Source organism: Neoarius graeffei, chromosome 19 (assembly GCF_027579695.1).
Source record: "Neoarius graeffei isolate fNeoGra1 chromosome 19, fNeoGra1.pri, whole genome shotgun sequence".
Lineage (NCBI taxonomy): Eukaryota > Metazoa > Chordata > Actinopteri > Siluriformes > Ariidae > Neoarius > Neoarius graeffei.
In genome coordinates this window covers 54,722,562-54,742,324 of record NC_083587.1, presented here as the reverse complement: position 1 = coordinate 54,742,324, position 19,763 = coordinate 54,722,562, and the positions used below count along the sequence as shown (strand labels likewise).

Below are 19,763 nucleotides of genomic sequence, written 5' to 3'. Positions count from 1 at the left end.
TGTCAATGTTTTTAGCAAGCTAGCTGCAGAATGAAATTTCGAGGAAATCTTGAGGGAAACGTAGCAGATATGAAAAGCTACAAGGCTTCTGTATGACTGATTCTTCATTTCAGTGAGTGAAGGTGAAAAAGAAAGGGGGCAAAAAGCTGCTCCTTAGCCAGTTGCTAACAGTTCTAACTTTAAAGTGCAGATCACAGATAAATTCAGGAGCAAGATCAATGTAATTCTCCTATTTTATATTAAACTTTGGTCAAATATCTGTCACATTTTGTGCAATTTTTTTTACCTTGCGCAATACCAGAAAAATTCAGTTGAAATCAAGCCATTTGAGGTGAATTGGTCCGCCTCTGAAAAAACTTGGCATTTGAATTTCTTGAGAAACATTGATTTTCGTGACGTCACGTGCGGGACGCCTCCCTCTGAATCCTACGTCAGCGCTGGTTTGTTTATGAGAAAATGACCTGGTGGTTTTCTGCAAATTTCTTCAACGTTATCACGTAATTATTAAAATGGTTAACAGATGTATCGTAGGACGGTGTCGCAACACACAGTGCGTTTACATGCACATACAAATCGAGCTACTGTCGGTAATCGAGCTAAGGGTCCCAGCAGGGGTGCCAGAGAAATCCAATCCTACATGCACACAAGGAAATCGAGCTATTGTGTGAGGTACATTGTGCACCCGAGCCACAGGTGGCGCTACACGCCCCATCGTGTTGGTACACTTCCAGTTGTCGTCATGAAGAAGAGCTATTCAAGAGTATAAGCAAAGTTATCAGCAGTGTTGCCAGATACTGCTGACGTTTTCCAGCCCAAAATATGTTCAAATCCGCCAAAATGCACTTAAAACCGCCCAATCTGGCAACACTGGCAGTTCTGTGTTCACAAGTTCCGTGTTCAAGCTGTTAGGCTTGCTCTAACACAGGGGTTTTCAAAGTGTGGGAGAGTGAGCCCCCCCCTCGGAGAGCAAATAAACAACAGCGCCCCCCCTTACAATTTTTGTTGTTGCTATACTTAATGTTCCATTCGTATTTTTAAAAAAAATGGTTGTTGTACACATTATTTTTTTCTTTTTCACATTTTAAACATCTGTGATTTTTAAAACATCTTGTTTTACACATTTTAAACATCCCATAGCATCGTTAGCTAGCATCTCTTGGCAGACAACACACTGTGGCAGTGGAGCATCTTCAGATCCAGTCCATGAAAATCCAAACTTTAAATAATCGTGGTCATACTTCCTTCTTTTTCCAGTCCCAGGATTCCACGGGCCTTTTTTGTGATTGTTGTGGGCTAAAATGTCTGATGTTGCGGGGGTTTCCAAAAAAATTGCGATGAAAGTTGCGGTGTTTTTTAGGTTTTTGTTGCGATTACATTGCGGGAGGAAGTGAAAGTTGTGAGAAATTGTTGCGATTTTCTCTTTTTGTGATTAAAATTGAGTGATATGTTAAATATTAAGTTATTACTGAAAAACTATTGATTAAAAAAACAAAGAGAAATGGTCCTATAAATAACTTTACCAATATAAAAGATTACCAGGACTACAAAAATGCAGAAAAATAGGCTTTACTTATCCAAATGCACCTGTTGGTTCAAAAGTTAAAGTGCATAGAACCTCACAGCACAACATGAAGTTACCTTAAAATATAATATAAATGCCTCAGCTTTTATGTAAGAAAAAAAAACTATTAATACTAGTACTGTGTGCAGGCAGTCTCTCCTGAAGACTAAATTAAACAATAATTATAAACTAATAAAATAAATGGCTCAGGCTTCATAGAAGAAAAAAACAATTTGAACAGAATCTCACAGTATGATGCTGAAGCTGCCTAAACAATGGAAAATAAAATACCATTTTGGCAAAAATGTTGGCATCCATTAACTTCTTGTATTAAGTAAAAAAAAATAAAGTGCACACAGTCCTTCACTGTAAACATAACACACTTTCAGTGTTGCCAGATACTGCTGACGTTTTCCAGTCCAAAATATGTTCAAAACCCGCCAAAATGCACTTGAAATCGCCCAATCTGGCAACACGACGCGCATGCTGCTTCTCTTGAACACACGGAAGTAAGGCGGAAGGTAGGTTGTCGACGTCACCTCAAGACGACGCCAACGATTGGTCAAATTTGCGGGAAAGTTGCGGTGATTGGATATAATTGCAACACCGCCCTGAATTCGCGGGGATTGGTTGAATTTGCGCTGAAGTTGCAAATCGCAACATCCTGGAGGCTCTGTTTTTTTGCTTGGCCCAGACACTCACTGTAGCTTTAGGTACTAAAAATCGATCCATTTTGTCTCTCACGTTGCGCCCCCCCTGAAGAACTCTGGCGCCCCCCGGGGGGGCGCGCCCCACACTTTGAAAAGCCCTGCTCTAACAGACTGTATGGCTACAAACTGTCCTGCGCAGACCACTGTTTTGTAAGACAACTTATTTTGCACAATTGTATATTTTTCTAAAGTCCATTTTTTGCTTACAAAAATTTTTTTTTTTTTTTGCTTACAAAAAATATTTTTCTAAAGTCCATTTTTTGCTTACAATTTAACTTATGTCTTAATAAACACAAAAAGTTCAATTGTTTTGTTTTTATTGACATTCTTCAGATGTTGGACATATATATATATATATATATATATATATATATATATATATATATATATATACACACACACAAATACAGTGACTTGTTTATGTACACAATTCACAGCTATGCAACAGCTGTACAGATGTATTTGGTGATACAGTAAGTGAGCTAAATTTTAACAGTGCAAACAATGCCACAAAAAGAAAAGATTCATGCCGTTGTCATGCCGACCGAGGCTGTTGTGTTTCCCGCTTGTGGTCTCGTCACTCGTCACTTCCGGAAGGGGCAGTGCTGAAGTAAGTAGCTCGAATACGTAGCTCGATAGGGTTACATGCACTAAGTAGCTCGGCTACAATCGCATAATCTAGGTCGTGTAGCTCGATTCCGAGAAATCAAGTTCGGTTCAATTTCAGCCGAATTAAGGTTGGCATTTTGAACTTCGATTTCAGTCGAGCAACGGCAGAAATTCGATTCTCTCTATGTGCATGTAAACGCACTGACAGATCTTGATGGGATTAGTACTCATCGTTTTCCAAAAGACCGGACAACGAGAGAGAAATGGGAGCGCTTCGTGTGAGGCACCCGAAAGCTGAGGACCAAAGCAGAGCCGAGAAAAAGACCAAGAAAATCGGTGATTCACAAGTTGACTGTTGCCAGGGTAAGAAATAAGAGAGACTATACTCTAAATTAGGTGTTCCTGTGTTTGTGTGGTACACGGATAATGTTATTTATTGACACACACAAAAGTAAACAACACGAAAGGGCTGGGTGATAAAACACTTACTTCACATGTATCAAGGGATATGTGTGTCAGGGCTTGAGATCTTGGGACCTGTCAAACACATAAAATGTATATACAACCCTGCTTAGCCGATTCCATGTGTGTAGCTTATGAAATCTTTCTCCTACAGTAGCCAGTACTCTTCTAAATGAAGAAATATATAAATGCATAATAGTAATTAGAAAAAATATGATTTATGTAACAATAGATCATTATTATAGATAATGATGATAGAGCATTGATGCATGAATCCATGGGTTTAGAAGCTCAGGCGACAATTCCATATTTCAATGCAAAATCGCTAGCTGCTAAACTTGGTCTACACAGACTGTGCACTGAACCCATGCAAACTCTCGCAGCCTGCTGGCGGATCCGCACGTGACGTCACGAATCTGGCTCCAGACTCCCTTGGGATTTTTCCAGACGCGTTTTATTTTATTTTTTTCTGCTGTAGACAGATGGCCTTGTGCAAAATTTCCCTTCTGGATGAGTGTGTAAAGGGACATGCTTTCATATAAAAAAACACGAAATTGGTCCAGGATATGCACTTTAAGCTTAACCATTTGTATCTTTGTAAATTGCGTGTGTAAAATCTTACAAACCTTCAAGACTGTATTGGTAATTTAAAGTAAACTGATTAGGGCAATTGGTTTTAATTTATTTATTTCATATTAGCCTAAAGATTAAACTTATTTTTAGTCTTCATTATAAATCAAGTCTGGATTAGCCAACATGGAGCACGGCTATTAACGAATAACAGCCTCGTATAATGAGACTCGTATTGCTAAACTAGAATATGAATAATTTAAGTTAAATATTTCTGACAACCAAAGCTCCAGTAATAAATATATTGCTTTTAAACTTTCACTGGATGCTAAAACAGTGAGTGTAACATCTGTAATATGCCCCAGCTAGTTTGCTAAATCTTCCTGTGATTTGAAATTAACAGTGCAGAGCAGAACCTCATAACTTTCTGCTTTAGAAACAGTTTTTCTAACATATTATTTTTCCATCATGGCAAAAATAAACACTGTCTCACATCGAATCAAATTTGTTCAGTGACTCAGATTAGAAGAGACCGTTATCCACTTTCTCAGATGTTCTCTCAAAACTTTTAAATAAGCTGTGTTGATTTTTTTTAAGAGATGAATCTCAGGCTGGATCAAAACTCAAAGCTTTTTTCCAACCCAGGCCAGAGGGAATCATGGGAAAAGGGAGAGATACTGAGATTTTTAAATGAAGCTCAAACTAAGATCCATCAATTTTCCCCAGAATCCTTGTTTGATCTCTGCTTTCACATCCATTTCAGTCCCCTGATTGCTTAGTGAGAAATATCTTGGGGAAGATTTGATCTTTGCAACTGAACAGCTGACTAGACACCATGAGGAGTCTTTCGCTCTTTATATATAAAAATAATACACGGTCGAGTTTATCCTCATTCATATGAAAAATACGAGTGGTGTATTTCCCAGTAAAACCCTCATGTCTGTTATATATAGACATGAGTGTTTTACTGGGAAATACACCACTTACATTTTTCATACGAGCTACATCTGGGACATGGAGAACCAAAACCATGACATAAATCTCTATTTTTTTCGCGGTCCGGTTTCCATCAAATCCTGCACTCTGATTGGCTGGCGAGCAGGTCTGTATCCTAAGATATGGACCCCGGTTATGGACCTCTGGCGACTCGCTCGTTCACAACAACAGCAAACATAGTAGCAATTTTTGTCAACATTTATTTTTGCATTTCTCAGGAGAATAGCATTAATTTTACATCATGGATAGTGATGATGACAGTCTTCACAGCGAAAGCGAGTTTTACTACCCTGAGGAAGAAGAAATAAAAGAAAACATTTCAGGAGAAAGCTAAAAACATGTAACTGTTGCTAACGCCAAGCAAAAACATGGCTGAATCCTGAATGACTCAATTTTGTATAAATAGGGGACTACATAGGCGGCAAAATGTAGTTTTTTTCCTGCCATGGAAGTGCACTTGTATACCGAGGAGGAAGCCATTTGCATTACAGCCGTGAATGAGGATTCAAAATGGCGGCTCGCCTTGGCTTTGTTTTTCCTTTCGGGCGCTCTCGTTTTCTGTTAGAATTTGGTAAAGAAAAAAATAAATATATTATTTACCAGCTTAAGGTCAGTCCGTATGGTGAAATACCGTGACCTCGGCCCAGAGGCCTCGATCAGTACTTTCAAGACCTCGGTCATGGTATTTCACCATACGAACCTCCCAGCTGGTAAATTATTTATATATATATATATATATATATATATATATATATATATATATATATATATATATGTCACTCGTGAAGAAATTGATGGATTTTTTTTATAAATTTGGGTACATTTTGTTTGTGAATGTGTCTATATAATAAAAAGAAAATCACACGTTAGCTTGAAGATATGAAGTTTATCATCTTGTGTTGAAAAACTCGCATTTTTCATATGGAATACATCCATACATGTCAACCTATACGGAATGTCCGTATTTTATACGGATTTGATTCAATAAACGTAGTATACGGGCGTACAAATAATGTTATACGGATTCTTTAAAAAAACTTCAGTATTTATTTAGAGCTATAATCAATTCCCATGATGATAAAAGAGCGCATAACATTTACAAACGTACTGTACACCACAGAAAGCACAAACAGCCAGTAAAGAGTCTTATGAAATCGTGCGTTATCTTGTGGTAGCGAGACTTCGTTCCACTTTTGATCATGCGCACACCACATTGCGAGAATCCCGCCAACCGGGAAGTAACATTTTGTTTGAAACGCGTATTTCCACCTGAGCGACTTTCACTAGCAACTGAAAAGATTCTGAATGGGCACTCCGGCAAGATCAACACAGACACTTGCTGTGACATGCAGCCTCGTGAGGTATTGGTGTAGAGTGCTAAAAAAAAAGCTGTCATGGAGTACAATTCAGAACATTAGAGTGACACTGTTAGGGTTTTGCTGGGATTCGAACCTGGTTCGTTGGTGTGATAATCCAGCAAACCCCCACTAGGCCACCAGGGGGATGACTCAAATGCAGAGGCGTGAGGCGGAAGTAGAAAAAGAATCAAAAGGTTTATTTAAACTATATACACTATATACAGGGCAAAACAAAAGACAAAAAAAAAACCAAAGAGTAAAATCCAAAAGAAAAGCAAAGTGCAAAAATACAAAAGCTAAGAAGATCAAAAAACACAGTACAAAGGAAACTGGAGATAAACATAACAGCACAAAGACTCCGTGACAAGAGGACTGAACTCAGGGGTATAAATAGACAAACTAATTAAGGACACAGGTGAAGATAATAAGGCAATTAACACAAACACAAAACACAGGAACAGTGGCGGCCTCTAGAGGCCAAAATAAACACGACATGAAAAGGAAATAACAGCGGCCTCTAGAGGCCAAAACAGTCCTAGTCCTAACAGGACCCCCCCCTCTAGGAGCGTCTCCTGACGTTCCCAGGGCGATCCGGATGGGCCGAATGGAAGTCCCGACATAGTTCTTTATCAAGGACATCCCGAGCAGGAACCCAGCAGCGCTCCTCAGGACCATAGCCCTCCCAGTCCACCAGATATTGCAACCCGCCGCGGACCCGGCGGGAGTCAAGCAGGCGATTCACAGTGAACACAGTCTGCCCCTGGAAGATGCGGGGGGGTGGGGGGTTCCTAGGGGCAGGGGCATACGTAGACGTCAGTACGGGCCGTAACAGGGAAACATGGAAAGTGGGGTTGATCCTCAGAGTCCGGGGCAACTGGAGCCGGTAGGAGACAGGGTTCACCCTGCGCACCACCTTGAAGGGGCCAATGTAGCGAGGAGCAAGCTTGCGGTTCTCCACCCGCAGTGGAAGGTCCTTAGTGGACAGCCAAACACGCTGCCCAGGGCGGAAAGCGTGTGCAGGTCTTCTATGGCGGTTGGCCTGAGTCTGGTTGGTTCTGGAGGTCTGTATGAGGGTCTTCCTGACCTTGCTCCAGGTCTTGCGACACCGTCTCACATATTGGTTGACCGAGGGCACCCCCGCGTCCTCCTCCTGGTCCGGGAACAGAGGTGGCTGGAACCCGAATTGGCACTGGAATGGCGACAGCTTGGTGGCCGATGACTGCAGGGTGTTGTGGGCGTACTCCGCCCATGGCAGCCAGGTGCTCCACGATGTCGGGTTATCCATAGCCAGGCCTCGCAGGGTGGTTTCCAGGTCCTGGTTGAGCCTCTCCGTCTGACCATTGGACTGTGGGTGAAACCCAGAGGAGAGGCTGGCAGTGGCTCCGATGACCTTGCAGAACCCGTGCCACACTCGGGAGGAGAACTGGGGCCCTCGGTCTGAGACGATGTCCTGTGGAAGACCAAAGACTCGGAAGACATGATTAAACAAAAGTTTCGCAGTTTCAAGAGCAGAGGGGAGTTTGCACAGTGGTATGAAGCGGCAGGCCTTGGAGAATCTGTCAACTAAGACCAAAATGACCGTGTTACCTTGTGACTCAGGGAGACCCGTGATAAAGTCGACTGCCACGTGGGACCAGGGACGCCGGGGAATGGTCAGAGGATGCAGGAGACCCTGGGGACGCTGTCGTGGGTTCTTGGTTCTGGTGCAAACCTCACAGGACAGGACAAATGACCTTACTTCCTTCTCCATGTTAGGCCACCAGAAGCGTCTTTTCAGGAAGTCCAGGGTCCTCCGAGCTCCCGGGTGGGCGGTGAGAGGGGAAGAGTGACCCCACTGGAGAACCTTGGCCCGGGCTTGATGTGGGACGTACAAGAGGCCCGGTGGCCCCGTCCCAGGACCGGGGTCCTGGCGTTGGGCTCGTCGAACAGCCTCCTCAATACCCCAGCGGACAGGGGCCACAATCCGGGACACCGGGATAATAGGCCCGACTTCATTCTCCCTGTTAGTGGCAGAGAACAGCCTGGACAGTGCGTCAGGTTTGGTGTTCTTGGAGCCGGGACGGTACGAGAGGGTGAAGTCAAACCGACTGAAAAACAGGGCCCACCTAGCCTGTCGAGGGTTCAGTCTCTTGGCTTGCTGGAGGTACTCCAGGTTCTTGTGGTCAGTCCAAACCAGGAATGGATGTTGTGCTCCCTCCAGCCAGTGCCTCCACTCCTCAAGGGCCAGTTTGACCGCTAGCAGTTCTCGATCCCCCACATCGTACCGGGACTCAGCAGGACTCAGGCGGTGGGAGAAGTAAGCGCAGGGGTGCAGCTTTCCTTCCGAACGTTGAGAGAGCACCGCGCCGACACCACTGTCCGAGGCGTCCACCTCCACGATGAATGGTTGGGAGGTGTCCGGGAGAACCAGAATGGGTGCCGTGCAGAAGCGGTCCTTGAGGTCTTTGAACGCCTTTTCTGCCTGAGGAGACCAGCCATAAGATCCACCTGTCCCTTTGGTGAGGTCTGACATGGGTGCTGCCACAGAACTGAAGTTCCTGATGAACTTGCGGTAGAAGTTAGCGAATCCTAAGAACCGCTGAACCTCCTTAACGGACTTGGGAGTAGGCCAATCCCGGACGGCCAGGGTCTTGGCAGGGTCCATTTGGAGTTGGCCTGTCCGTACAATAAATCCCAGAAAGGAGACCTCGGGAACATGAAATTCGCATTTCTGGGCCTTGGCGAACAGATTGTTCTGTAGCAGCCTCTGGAGAACCTGGCGGACATGGTGGCGGTGCTCCTGCACGGTCTTGGAAAAGATAAGGATGTCGTCGAGGTAGACAAAAACGTATAGGTTAATCATGTCCCTTAAGACGTCGTTGATTAGGGCCTGAAAAACAGCTGGTGCGTTGGTGAGTCCGAAGGGCATCACCTGGTATTCGTAGTGCCCAGACGGGGTGTTAAAGGCAGTCTTCCACTCGTCTCCCTGTCGGATACGGATGAGGTGGTATGCGTTCCGTAGGTCCAACTTGGTGAAGACGGTGGCGCCTTGGAGCAGGTCGAAAGCTGTGGACATCAGCGGAAGGGGATATCGGTTGCGCACAGTGATCTTATTCAGGCCCCTGTAATCAATACATGGTCGGAGCCCCCCATCCTTCTTGCCGACAAAGAAGAAGCCGGCTCCAGCAGGTGAAGTGGAGGGTCGAATAAACCCAGAGACCAGGGCATCTTTGAGGTATTCCTCCATGGCCTTGCGTTCTGGCTGAGAGAGTGAAAACAGTCTGCCACGAGGAGGGGTAGTCCCAGGGAGCAAGTCGATGGCACAGTCGTAGGCCCGGTGCGGAGGAAGAACGGCGGCCCTGCTCTTGCTGAATACCTCCTTGAGATCCCAGTACTCTGTGGGAACTTGAGATAACTCGGTGAGATCAGGGGGCTCGGCAGGAGACACAGGAGAGCTAGAGAGCAGACAAGAGGCATGGCATGCAGGGCCCCATTCCACAACCTGGCTTGTTACCCAGTCTATGCGAGGGTTGTGGCGAGTAAGCCAAGGAAGGCCTAGAATAACTGGGAACTCAGGTGAAGGAATCAGGTGCAGGGATATTTCTTCCTTGTGACCTTGAGACTGGAGGAAAACTGGAGAAGTAACTTGGGTGACTCTTCCATCACCTAACGCTTGGCCATCGAGGGCAGACACAGACAGTGGGACTTCAAGAGGTGCAGTCGGAATATTGATGCTTTGGGCGAAGTGAATATCCATAAAGTTCCCAGCCGCCCCTGAGTCTATCAAAGCTTGACAAGAGTGGACAGACTCACCCCAGGAGATGGAGACCGGGATGTATATTCCTTGGCCAGGGAGTCCGGGAGAGAGGGTAGGCCCCGTCACAACCCTCCCTCGGCTGGACGGGGCGGTCCTTTTGCCAAGAGTTCGGGACATGATGCTCGGAAGTGACCAGGCTTGCCACAGTAGATGCAGCACTTGTCCCTCCTTCTGCGCTCCCTCTCAGATGCGGAGAGGCGAGTACGACCCACTTGCATGGGTTCTGGACAGTCACTGAAGGAGGTAGACGGTCTCCAGGTAGAGGTAGGGAGGCTGGGGGGGCTCAAGGCTTGGTGGCGTTCTCTCATCCTGTTGTCCAGACGAATAGCATGTGAGATGAGGGTTTCGAGGTCACTTGGGCATCCAATAGAGGCCAGACCGTCCTTGATGGGGTCAGACAGACCATGGTGGAAGGCTGACACCAGGGCAGTCTCGTTCCATCCACTTACTGCTGCGAGTGTTCGGAACGAGATGGCGTAATCTGCGACGCTTCCTCCTTGCCGGATGGACATGAGCTTTCGGGCTGCGTCGGTACTGATGTCTGCCTGATCGAAGACCCGAAGCATCTCTTCAGAAAACAGCTGGAAATCAAAGCACTCAGGTCCCTGTCTTTGCCAGATAGCAGTAGCCCAGGCTCGCGCCTTACCAGCTAATAAGGTGATCACAAAGGCAATCTTGCGGCGATCCGTAGTGTAGGTGGTAGGCTGAAGCTCAAAGGTGAGTTGACACTGGGTAAGGAACTCTCGGCACTCACTGTGCTTGCCGTCATACCTCTGTGGTGCAGGAAGGCTGGGTTCGCGAGGTGAAGAAGGCAGCATTGCAGGAGGCACTGGAGCAGGAGTGGGAGCTGGATCAGGAGCAGGAACTGGATCAGGAGCAGGAGATGCAGGCAGAGATGTCAGCTGTGCCAGGGTTTTCCCAATTTGCTGAAGCAGTTCCTCGTGGCGAGCGAGGGCCTCACGTTGGCTGGTGAGCGTACGTCCATGAGCGTCCATGGTCGCTCCGAAGCGTGTCAAAGCTGCCATAATTCCCTGAAGGTTGGCCGGGTAGACAGTTGAAGCAGCCTCTGCTGAGTCGGTCATGACGGAGTCTTTCTGTTAGGGTTTTGCTGGGATTCGAACCTGGTTCGTTGGTGTGATAATCCAGCAAACCCCCACTAGGCCACCAGGGGGATGACTCAAATGCAGAGGCGTGAGGCGGAAGTAGAAAAAGAATCAAAAGGTTTATTTAAACTATATACACTATATACAGGGCAAAACAAAAGACAAAAAAAAAACCAAAGAGTAAAATCCAAAAGAAAAGCAAAGTGCAAAAATACAAAAGCTAAGAAGATCAAAAAACACAGTACAAAGGAAACTGGAGATAAACATAACAGCACAAAGACTCCGTGACAAGAGGACTGAACTCAGGGGTATAAATAGACAAACTAATTAAGGACACAGGTGAAGATAATAAGGCAATTAACACAAACACAAAACACAGGAACAGTGGCGGCCTCTAGAGGCCAAAATAAACACGACATGAAAAGGAAATAACAGCGGCCTCTAGAGGCCAAAACAGTCCTAGTCCTAACAGACACTTTGTGTTTTTGTCGAACATTGGAGCTTTGTATTCATTCTGAAGGTTTATTGTTATTAATATTGAATAAAAAGTAACTGGGAAATATCATTGTAAATTATCATTCAAATTTTAGGTAAATTATTTTAATTTGCATCTTATACAGATTTTATAAGGGAAATACGGATTTTGGAGGTTGGTTATACAGGTTTGATTGACCAAAGGTTGACATGTATATACATCGCAGGTCTGAGTCACGTATTTCCCGATATTTCACTCTGATGATGTCACTCAACTTCTTTGTAATTATTTGTAGATAAATTGGGGGGAAGAGGTACAATTTCCATTTTTTTGGCTTTACAAAAACTTTTGGGATGCAAACCTTTTCAATGAAATGTGTGTTCATTTCAGGACTGCTAAAATAAAAAGCACAGTTATACAACTAAGTGACAGGAATTAATTAAAGGTCTTGATCTTATTCTCCGAGTTGACCAATTATATGGAGAATATAGTAATTGGCTTGGCAGCTAAGGCTTTTGCACTAGTGACTGAAAGGATGTGAGGTTAAGTTTGAAAATTGCTAAATGTAATTGTACAGCCTTTAATCATAGCTCTGAGTCCTCAACTGCTGATCTCTGTGCTTGGATTGGATTCTACTTCAAGTCAGTTGGGACAACAGCATCCGCCAAATGAACAGCAACCATCTGGACTACAAGGAAACATATTTAAATGTCTCTGTGATCTCTCTGTTTTTGCCTCATCTAGCTTTTGAAGTTTTTCAAAAATACAGATTTATTCATCGTCTATATTCAACAGTCATGATGAATGAATGAATGAGTGGGTGAATCAGTCATGGAGTTTTCTTTTCTGTTTTTTCCTCCATGTGAACAGCCACTAAGCTTGGCCCGGAGGCGTTCCGCTTTGATGGAGGTGAAGAGGCGACGGCCACCAGACTGAGCGATCGCTACTACATCCTGAGGCCAGAGGTCATCGAGAGTTACATGTACATGTGGCGTCTGACCCACGATCCCAAGTACAGGGAGTGGGGCTGGCAGGCAGTGGAGGTGAGAAGGGGGGAAAAATAAAACGTTCTGTAGTTACTTTATTGTGGATCAGTCTGAAGGTGTCATTCTCAGGGCTCTGTAAAGGTTTAACCCTTTGGTGACTGACCCCTTGAAAATGGTTCCTCCAGGAACCATGACGTTTCAGTTGTCAAGACAACGGAAAAACTAAAATACAAATACAAGAGCATTTTGTTTTGTGCACAAGAGCATTGTGATGTATCTTTCTGTTTTTGTATTTTAGTTTTTCCGTTGTCTTGACAACTGAAACGTCATCGTTCCTGGAGGAACCATTTTCAAGGGGTCAGTCACCAAAGGGTTAAGGTGTTTTTGGACCTAAAGAAACACTATTTAGTGATTTAAGTCAGTTATTTAGGTATAATAATGTTGATAACTTGCAGAAAGCTTCTCAATTATCATTATAATGTAATATGTAATAAGTAAGTGCTGGTTATAGGAAAATAGTCATGTCCTGATCTGGTTTATTAGCTCACATGGCCACAGGCCGGTGTGAGCTGTTGCCATCACGTGGCGTCCGTCCAGCCACAATTCACAAAAATCGCTGCTACTCCTCCCTGAGATTTCAGTGGATTTTGATTATGATTGTTTTGTTTGGAAGGTCTAATCAGACTGCACAAAAGTTACGCCCTGGTTTTGTGATTTCTCATTAACAAGTTGCTAATTAGGCTGGTTAACAAACTTTCAGGAAAATTGCTACTCCTCCCTGAGCTTTCAATGGTTTTTTATTCTGATTGCTTTATTTGGAAGATCAAATTGTTCTCATGAAGAGCAACTTAGCTAATTGTTGTTTCTCATGGTACGGCTGTGTGAGCTACTGCATCGCTGACACTCTGCTTTTTCTTTCTTACTGTATAACACAGCAATTTTCCAACAATTACAGTTTCCTCTTAATAAAACATGTCATACTTTGTCATCATTTTATACTTGCAGTACATTCAGTGGGACTTATTTATCAAGCTGGATATGAGAAAAAAATCTTTGTAAATCATTCTTGGAAGCATTTACACAAGACATTTGGTATCCGTGAAAATCCTGTAATGTTGGAAAAACTTTCTTATCCTGTTTGTGCTCCTGAATGTGTGCAAATTTACGCATAATGTAAGCTTCAATTTAATCAACTTCAAATCACATAATTTGCCGGGATTAAGTTGGGTTATGAAACCTAATGCTTAATTAATTTCCATTAATTAAGGAATGTGAAAAATAAATAAATAAAGAAAGAAAGAAAGCCAACACAAACCCAGAAATAAACAAAAATAAAACAAGTCCTTCAGTTTCAACAACAACAAAAAAAAATCCAGCTGTATAAACAGGATAGAGAGTCTGTGCATAGCTGTAAGCCATAAATAAAAGCCTCAGCTAATGGAAGATTAAGGTCACACTTATGAGGGAAAGGATTTTTAAAGACGGTTATGATTTTTTTTTGGTCAAATGAAACCTGGTTTTTGAATCAATTCCTTTTGCCACAGTGCATTTTTATACTATGCAACACTTCCAGTGTTTCCTCTAAGTTGCCTGTTTGTTTTTTTTCGGGCGGAGGGGGGAAAGAGGTGCTGGATGAGGATGGTAGCCTGCCGGACCCCTCCCCACGGTTCCTATTACAGAGCATCTGGACCTGAGCACATAGTTAAAGGAGTCATATTTAAATCTTCGCATTTATTTTAGAACAAGAACAAGTGTTGCCAGGCAAAACAAACCTCGTCCGGCAGTACTTGTTTTCAGGGTGTGATTTATCAAAAAAACAGAAGGGGGGGATGTTTTTTTTTTTTAATCATGAAACGTCACAAAATTAAGGTAACAATAGGCTAACAGCTCAATAACATCCGATGATATCAAATGAATAACACTAAATGAAACCGAACACTAAACCAGAGATAGTAAATTCATCTTCCTATCTCTCTGACTAAATACACGAACACTAACACAACAAAGTTGGCATTGCTTGTCGCGTTGCTGTGATGTTTCTCTCCCTCCGGATTAAATGGACAGTGACTCGAAAATCACTGAAATACATGAATACTAAATGAACAGTTTGCTCTGATGGCGCAGTTCACATTGTGCGCAGCTTTCCGATTTAAACTGTTTTTTTCTCATCCTTATACTTCCTGTTTCATGGACTGTAACGGATTTGCTTATTTAGTAATTTTAATACAGAATTTACTTTGAAATTATAATCAGACACTCCAACGTCCCCCCTAAAAAAAAAAATCGGCCGTGAAAAAGGCGGCATCCGCCAAAAGGCGCGCTGTTTGCATCCCTGCATAGAACACAAAGATATTGTTATTATCTACAATGTATCTATTTGCTGGGGACGTTCGTGAACATCAAAGCTGCCACTTCGGGTCATTTTGACCATAGAAAACTGTCACAACATGCCTGTCATGTCAGCTTTTTTTTTTGGTTTGTTTGTTTTATTGACGGGGTTGTCCCCGAGGATTTTTTTTCAGCAGAGATAAAAACCAGAGGGGGGGATGATCCCCACCATCCCCCACAGCAAATCGCACCCAGCTTGTTTTATACCTATATGTTGATAATGGTAATATTTCTCAGTCATCAGCTGTCAGGTTATAGTCCTATGAAAATCCATGACTTTGAGTTTGACATTTCAAAATCATTCAAGGTCAAAGGTCATGGCGGCAACTGAAAGCCCATATGGGACATCTTATATGTTGATAATAGTAAATATCACGAACCATTTTAAAGTTATAGCCCTTTGAAAATGCATGACCTTCAGTTTGACCTTTCAAGGTCACTCAAGGTCAAAGATCATGGTGCCAAATGAAAGCCCATATGGCACTTCATGTAAGTTGATAATGGTTAATATCTGTCGACCATCAACCGTTTTCAAGTTATAGCCCTCTGAAAATCCTTGACCTTGAGTTTGACCTTTCAGGGTCACTCAAGGTCAAAGATCATGGTGCCAAATGAAAGGCCATATGGGAGTTCCTATATGCTCATAATAGGAAACATTTGTCAATCGGCACCCGTTTTTGAGTTATAATGGAAAGTATTTTATTTTGACCGAAAGGCTGACCTTGACCCGATTACCCTCAAAATTTAATCAGGTAATATACGGACCGTTGCCCACCTACCCTGAAAATTTGAAGTCAATCGGTGCAACCATCTAGACGCTAAATTGTTAACAGACAGACACAGAAACAAACCAACCGCACTGATTTACAATACTTCGCCCCGCTTACTCTGTCGCTACTTTGTCTCTTGATGTTGACCTTTTCATGTGCTTTTTACACATGAAATCTGTTACTGGTGTAGAAGTGAGTCAAAATGAGTCCATTTCTGCCTTTCCGCCTTTACTCTCATAGTGCTTTTCATCTTTCCAGCCCTCTGCGTGCTTTATGGAGTTTTGTGGGCAGCAGTAAATGCTGATGAGGTGTGTTGGGAATGTGCTTTACACTTTACAGGTAATCAAGTAGGCATACGCATGCAAGTAGGAAGATGATCAACTTTTCTGAAACGTTTCTAAATCCATCAAAAATGAGTTCGGTTTGGCTGAAACGTTCATTACACAATATGAGACCAATTGCTGTGAAACGCCAGTGAGGCAAGTCCTGTAATCACTAACATTTATTGCAGCTATTTAACAGTTATTCCATGAAATCGAGTCGTACATGAGCTGATAGCGGCTATACGCCTTGTACGACAAGATTGAGTGGAATAACTCTTTTATTCTATCCACATTCACTGTATTTTGAGAAACATAGCATTTTTATTTTTTGCAAATTTGATAAATAAAAATTTCATACAAAACGTCAGACAAAATCATTTCCACTTAGAATGTAAACAAACCGGCGAAATGACAGGAGCAATTTTTGAAAAATACTACCATAATAATAATAATTCTTGAAAAATAAAAAAGATACATTCTTACCGTAAGATATGTTTATTCCATATTTTGTCTTTTTTTTTTTTTTGTATTTTTTGGGGTTTTGTTTTCAAGTAGCTTGTATTTTGTCCTCGGTTGGTTCAGCAACACGCTCTGCCATTTTGTTTTTCTCTACTCATGGTACATGAGCTGATATCCTAGTAGTAGTGTAGCCAATCAGAGCGTGTGATTGCTCATATCCAGTGAATGTGGATAGAATAATAACAGATAAACAGTCTTCAGGTAACAATTTACCATGTTGGAAAACTTACTAACCGTTACAAAACACAGACACTGGAGACTCCTTACAAAAATGCGAAAAAAAGAAAACTTCCCTCATAACCATCACTGCAGAAGAAAATTAATCAAAACCAGTGCATTAAGGGGGGGCGCTAGCAAGCAGGCAATGGAGTAGGCAGCACAAGCAACATGCTCTGCTGAATTTCAGGTTAAAAAACTTTTTTAGGCACCTTACACCAACGAAAAACTACTACACATCGCTCTGAGCAAACTTTTTTCAATACACGTTATTTTTATTGTGACACCGCAGCGTAAATGGCCTACAACTTGCGGAAATTCGAGTTCACCAAAGGAGCTAACGCTACTGGGCCCAAAGCCTCAAGTTCGAGTGATTCACCATCCAGGTGTAATACACCTGAATCTGAATACCAAATGGAGTTCGCGGACCTGAAAGCAGAAATCCTCACGGAATTGAAAATGGACATTGCTATGCTGCTCAGGTCGGAACTCAAGATCGCTCTGGCTGACGGTTTTGAAAACATTAAATCCGAACTACAGGCAGTAAAAACGGAGCTAGCAATTAACACCGCGGCGATTCGCTCCGACGTGGAGACGATGAAAACAACAGTGGCTCACATGGAGCAGAGGCTCTCGTCATGCTCAGACGACGTGACATCATTGCTGACAAAAGTGGGGAAACTCGAGACAGAAGTCGGCAGCCTGCGGGAGAAGTGCCTTGATATGGAAGGAAGAATGAGACGCTACAACATCCGAATACTAAATGTCCCAGAAACTCCAGGCTCAAGCACACCGACAGCTGTCTCCAAACTACTAAAAGAAGCGCTGAAAATAGACAAAGAAGTCCTGATCGATCGGTCCCACAGGGGGCCACAGCCGAGAAGCCAAAACGGCAAACCCCGTGTCATCGTGGCAAAAATCCACTACCACCAGGATTGTGCCGATATCCTCCGCCGCGTCAGGGAGTTCGGGCCGCTACGGTTCAACGGGACGGACATCTCCATTTTCCCTGATTATCCCCCCAGCGTCGTGCAGGCCAGATCCGCCTTCAGCGAGGTGAGACGACTACTTCATGGACGAGATGGTGTTAAATATGGTCTTCTCTACCCAGCACGGCTCCGGATTACACATAATGGAACCGAGAAACAGTTTCAAAACGCTGGAGAAGCCATGGCCTACGTGAAAAGCAGAATCCTATCGGGATCCTTAAAAGACTGACCTTGACTTGAAATGAGTGAGAATATGTGAATTCTACATTTGAATAAGGTTGGTGCTGTCCATTCTGTCACGTAAACACATCATCTTGACTGGTACAGAGCCAAATGGCCCCAGTCTGTTCCAGATGAAGAAGTAGAGAGCACATACGGTATCAAAACAGTGCTGTTTTTCACTCCTTTATTTTTGTTCACAATAGATATAATAATTTGATTAGTACTGCTTTGTGCCTCTACCAGTATCATTTTACTTTCTGTTCATGCTCAGTAAGAAATCACACCAAAAAGATTGAAATGTTTCCTAAGGTGCCTAATACAAAACTATGTTCTATAGCAGAGCTTGTTCTTCTAGAGCTAGTGCATCCTCACACAAGCACTTAAATGTGTAGATACTGTTGCGAGGGGTTTAGGAATCACCTTGTTTCTTCAGGTGAGGGTTGGGGAATTACTGTACCTGGGTTTACAATTAGTTTTTTTTTTCCTTTTTTATTTTTTTCTTTTGCTTCATTGCTCATGCTTATTTTTTAAAGGTCCTTTTAACACTTTTGAAAGCACAAGTACAGGCGGACTTAATGCACCGCTAATCTTTCCCTTTTTTGAATATGGCTACGACTAACACAGATTTTTCAAACAAATTAACCAACTGTGACGTAACCTTTGTAAGTTGGAATGTTAAATCTTTAAATCACCCCACTAAACGAAAGAAAGTATTGACTCATTTGAGAAAATTAAAGGTGGGAGTTGCCTTTCTCCAGGAGACGCATCTTCGAACCTTTGACCATTTTCGACTCAGGGGAGGATGGATCGGGCAATCATATCATTCTAATTTTCATTCCAAATCTAGAGGTGTGGCCATTCTTGTTAATAAGAGCATCCCATTTGTACTCAATGGGAGAATGATTTGGGGTTTGAACTTCCTGAGGAGATATGGGAAAGAGCTTTAGATAGAATACATTCCTCTTCAATCTGCTTACGACACACAGTTATCCAGTTTAAGGTCATGCATTGCCTTCATTGGTCTAAAGTGAGACTAGCAAAGTTTACACCTAGTATCGACCCCATTTGCGATCGATGCAGGCAAGTACCAGCCACCCTCTTGCATATGTTCTGGTCTTGTTCAAAACTAGAAAATTTCTGGCAGTCAATATTTAAAACTTTTTCAGATGTTTTACAAGTACCTATTGAACCTTCTGCCATTACTGACATCTCATCTCATCTCATTATCTCTAGCCGCTTTATCCTGTTCTACAGGGTCGCAGGCAAGCTGGAGCCTATCCCAGCTGACTACGGGCGAAAGGCGGGGTACACCCTGGACAAGTCGCCAGGTCATCACAGGACTGACACATAGACACAGACAACCATTCACACTCACATTCACACCTACGGTCAATTTAGAGTCACCAGTTAACCTAACCTGCATGTCTTTGGACTGTGGGGGAAACCGGAGCACCCGGAGGAAACCCACGCGGACACGGGGAGAACATGCAAACTCCACACAGAAAGGCCCTCGCCGGCCCCGGGGCTCGAACCCAGGACCTTCTTGCTGTGAGGCGACAGCGCTAACCACTACACCACCGTGCCGCCCTCCATTACTGACATATTTGGAATAACTCCTCAGGACACCCACCTGAACCGCCAGGCACAGAATATGATAGCTCTTGCATCTCTTATAGCTAGGCGATTAATACTTTTCAAGTGGAAGGAGAA

The 19,763-nt window shown here is 43.3% G+C and overlaps 1 protein-coding gene across 1 annotated transcript in view; it reads left to right on the top strand.

Moving 5' to 3' along the window:
- Nucleotides 1-19,763, top strand: part of LOC132867419 (mannosyl-oligosaccharide 1,2-alpha-mannosidase IA) — a 614,171-nt gene that overhangs the window by 581,174 nt on the left and 13,234 nt on the right. The window contains exon 10 of the mRNA XM_060900322.1: nt 12,511-12,683. Within this exon, the coding sequence (XP_060756305.1) occupies nt 12,511-12,683 (173 nt within the window). The remainder of the gene's footprint in view (nt 1-12,510; nt 12,684-19,763) is intronic.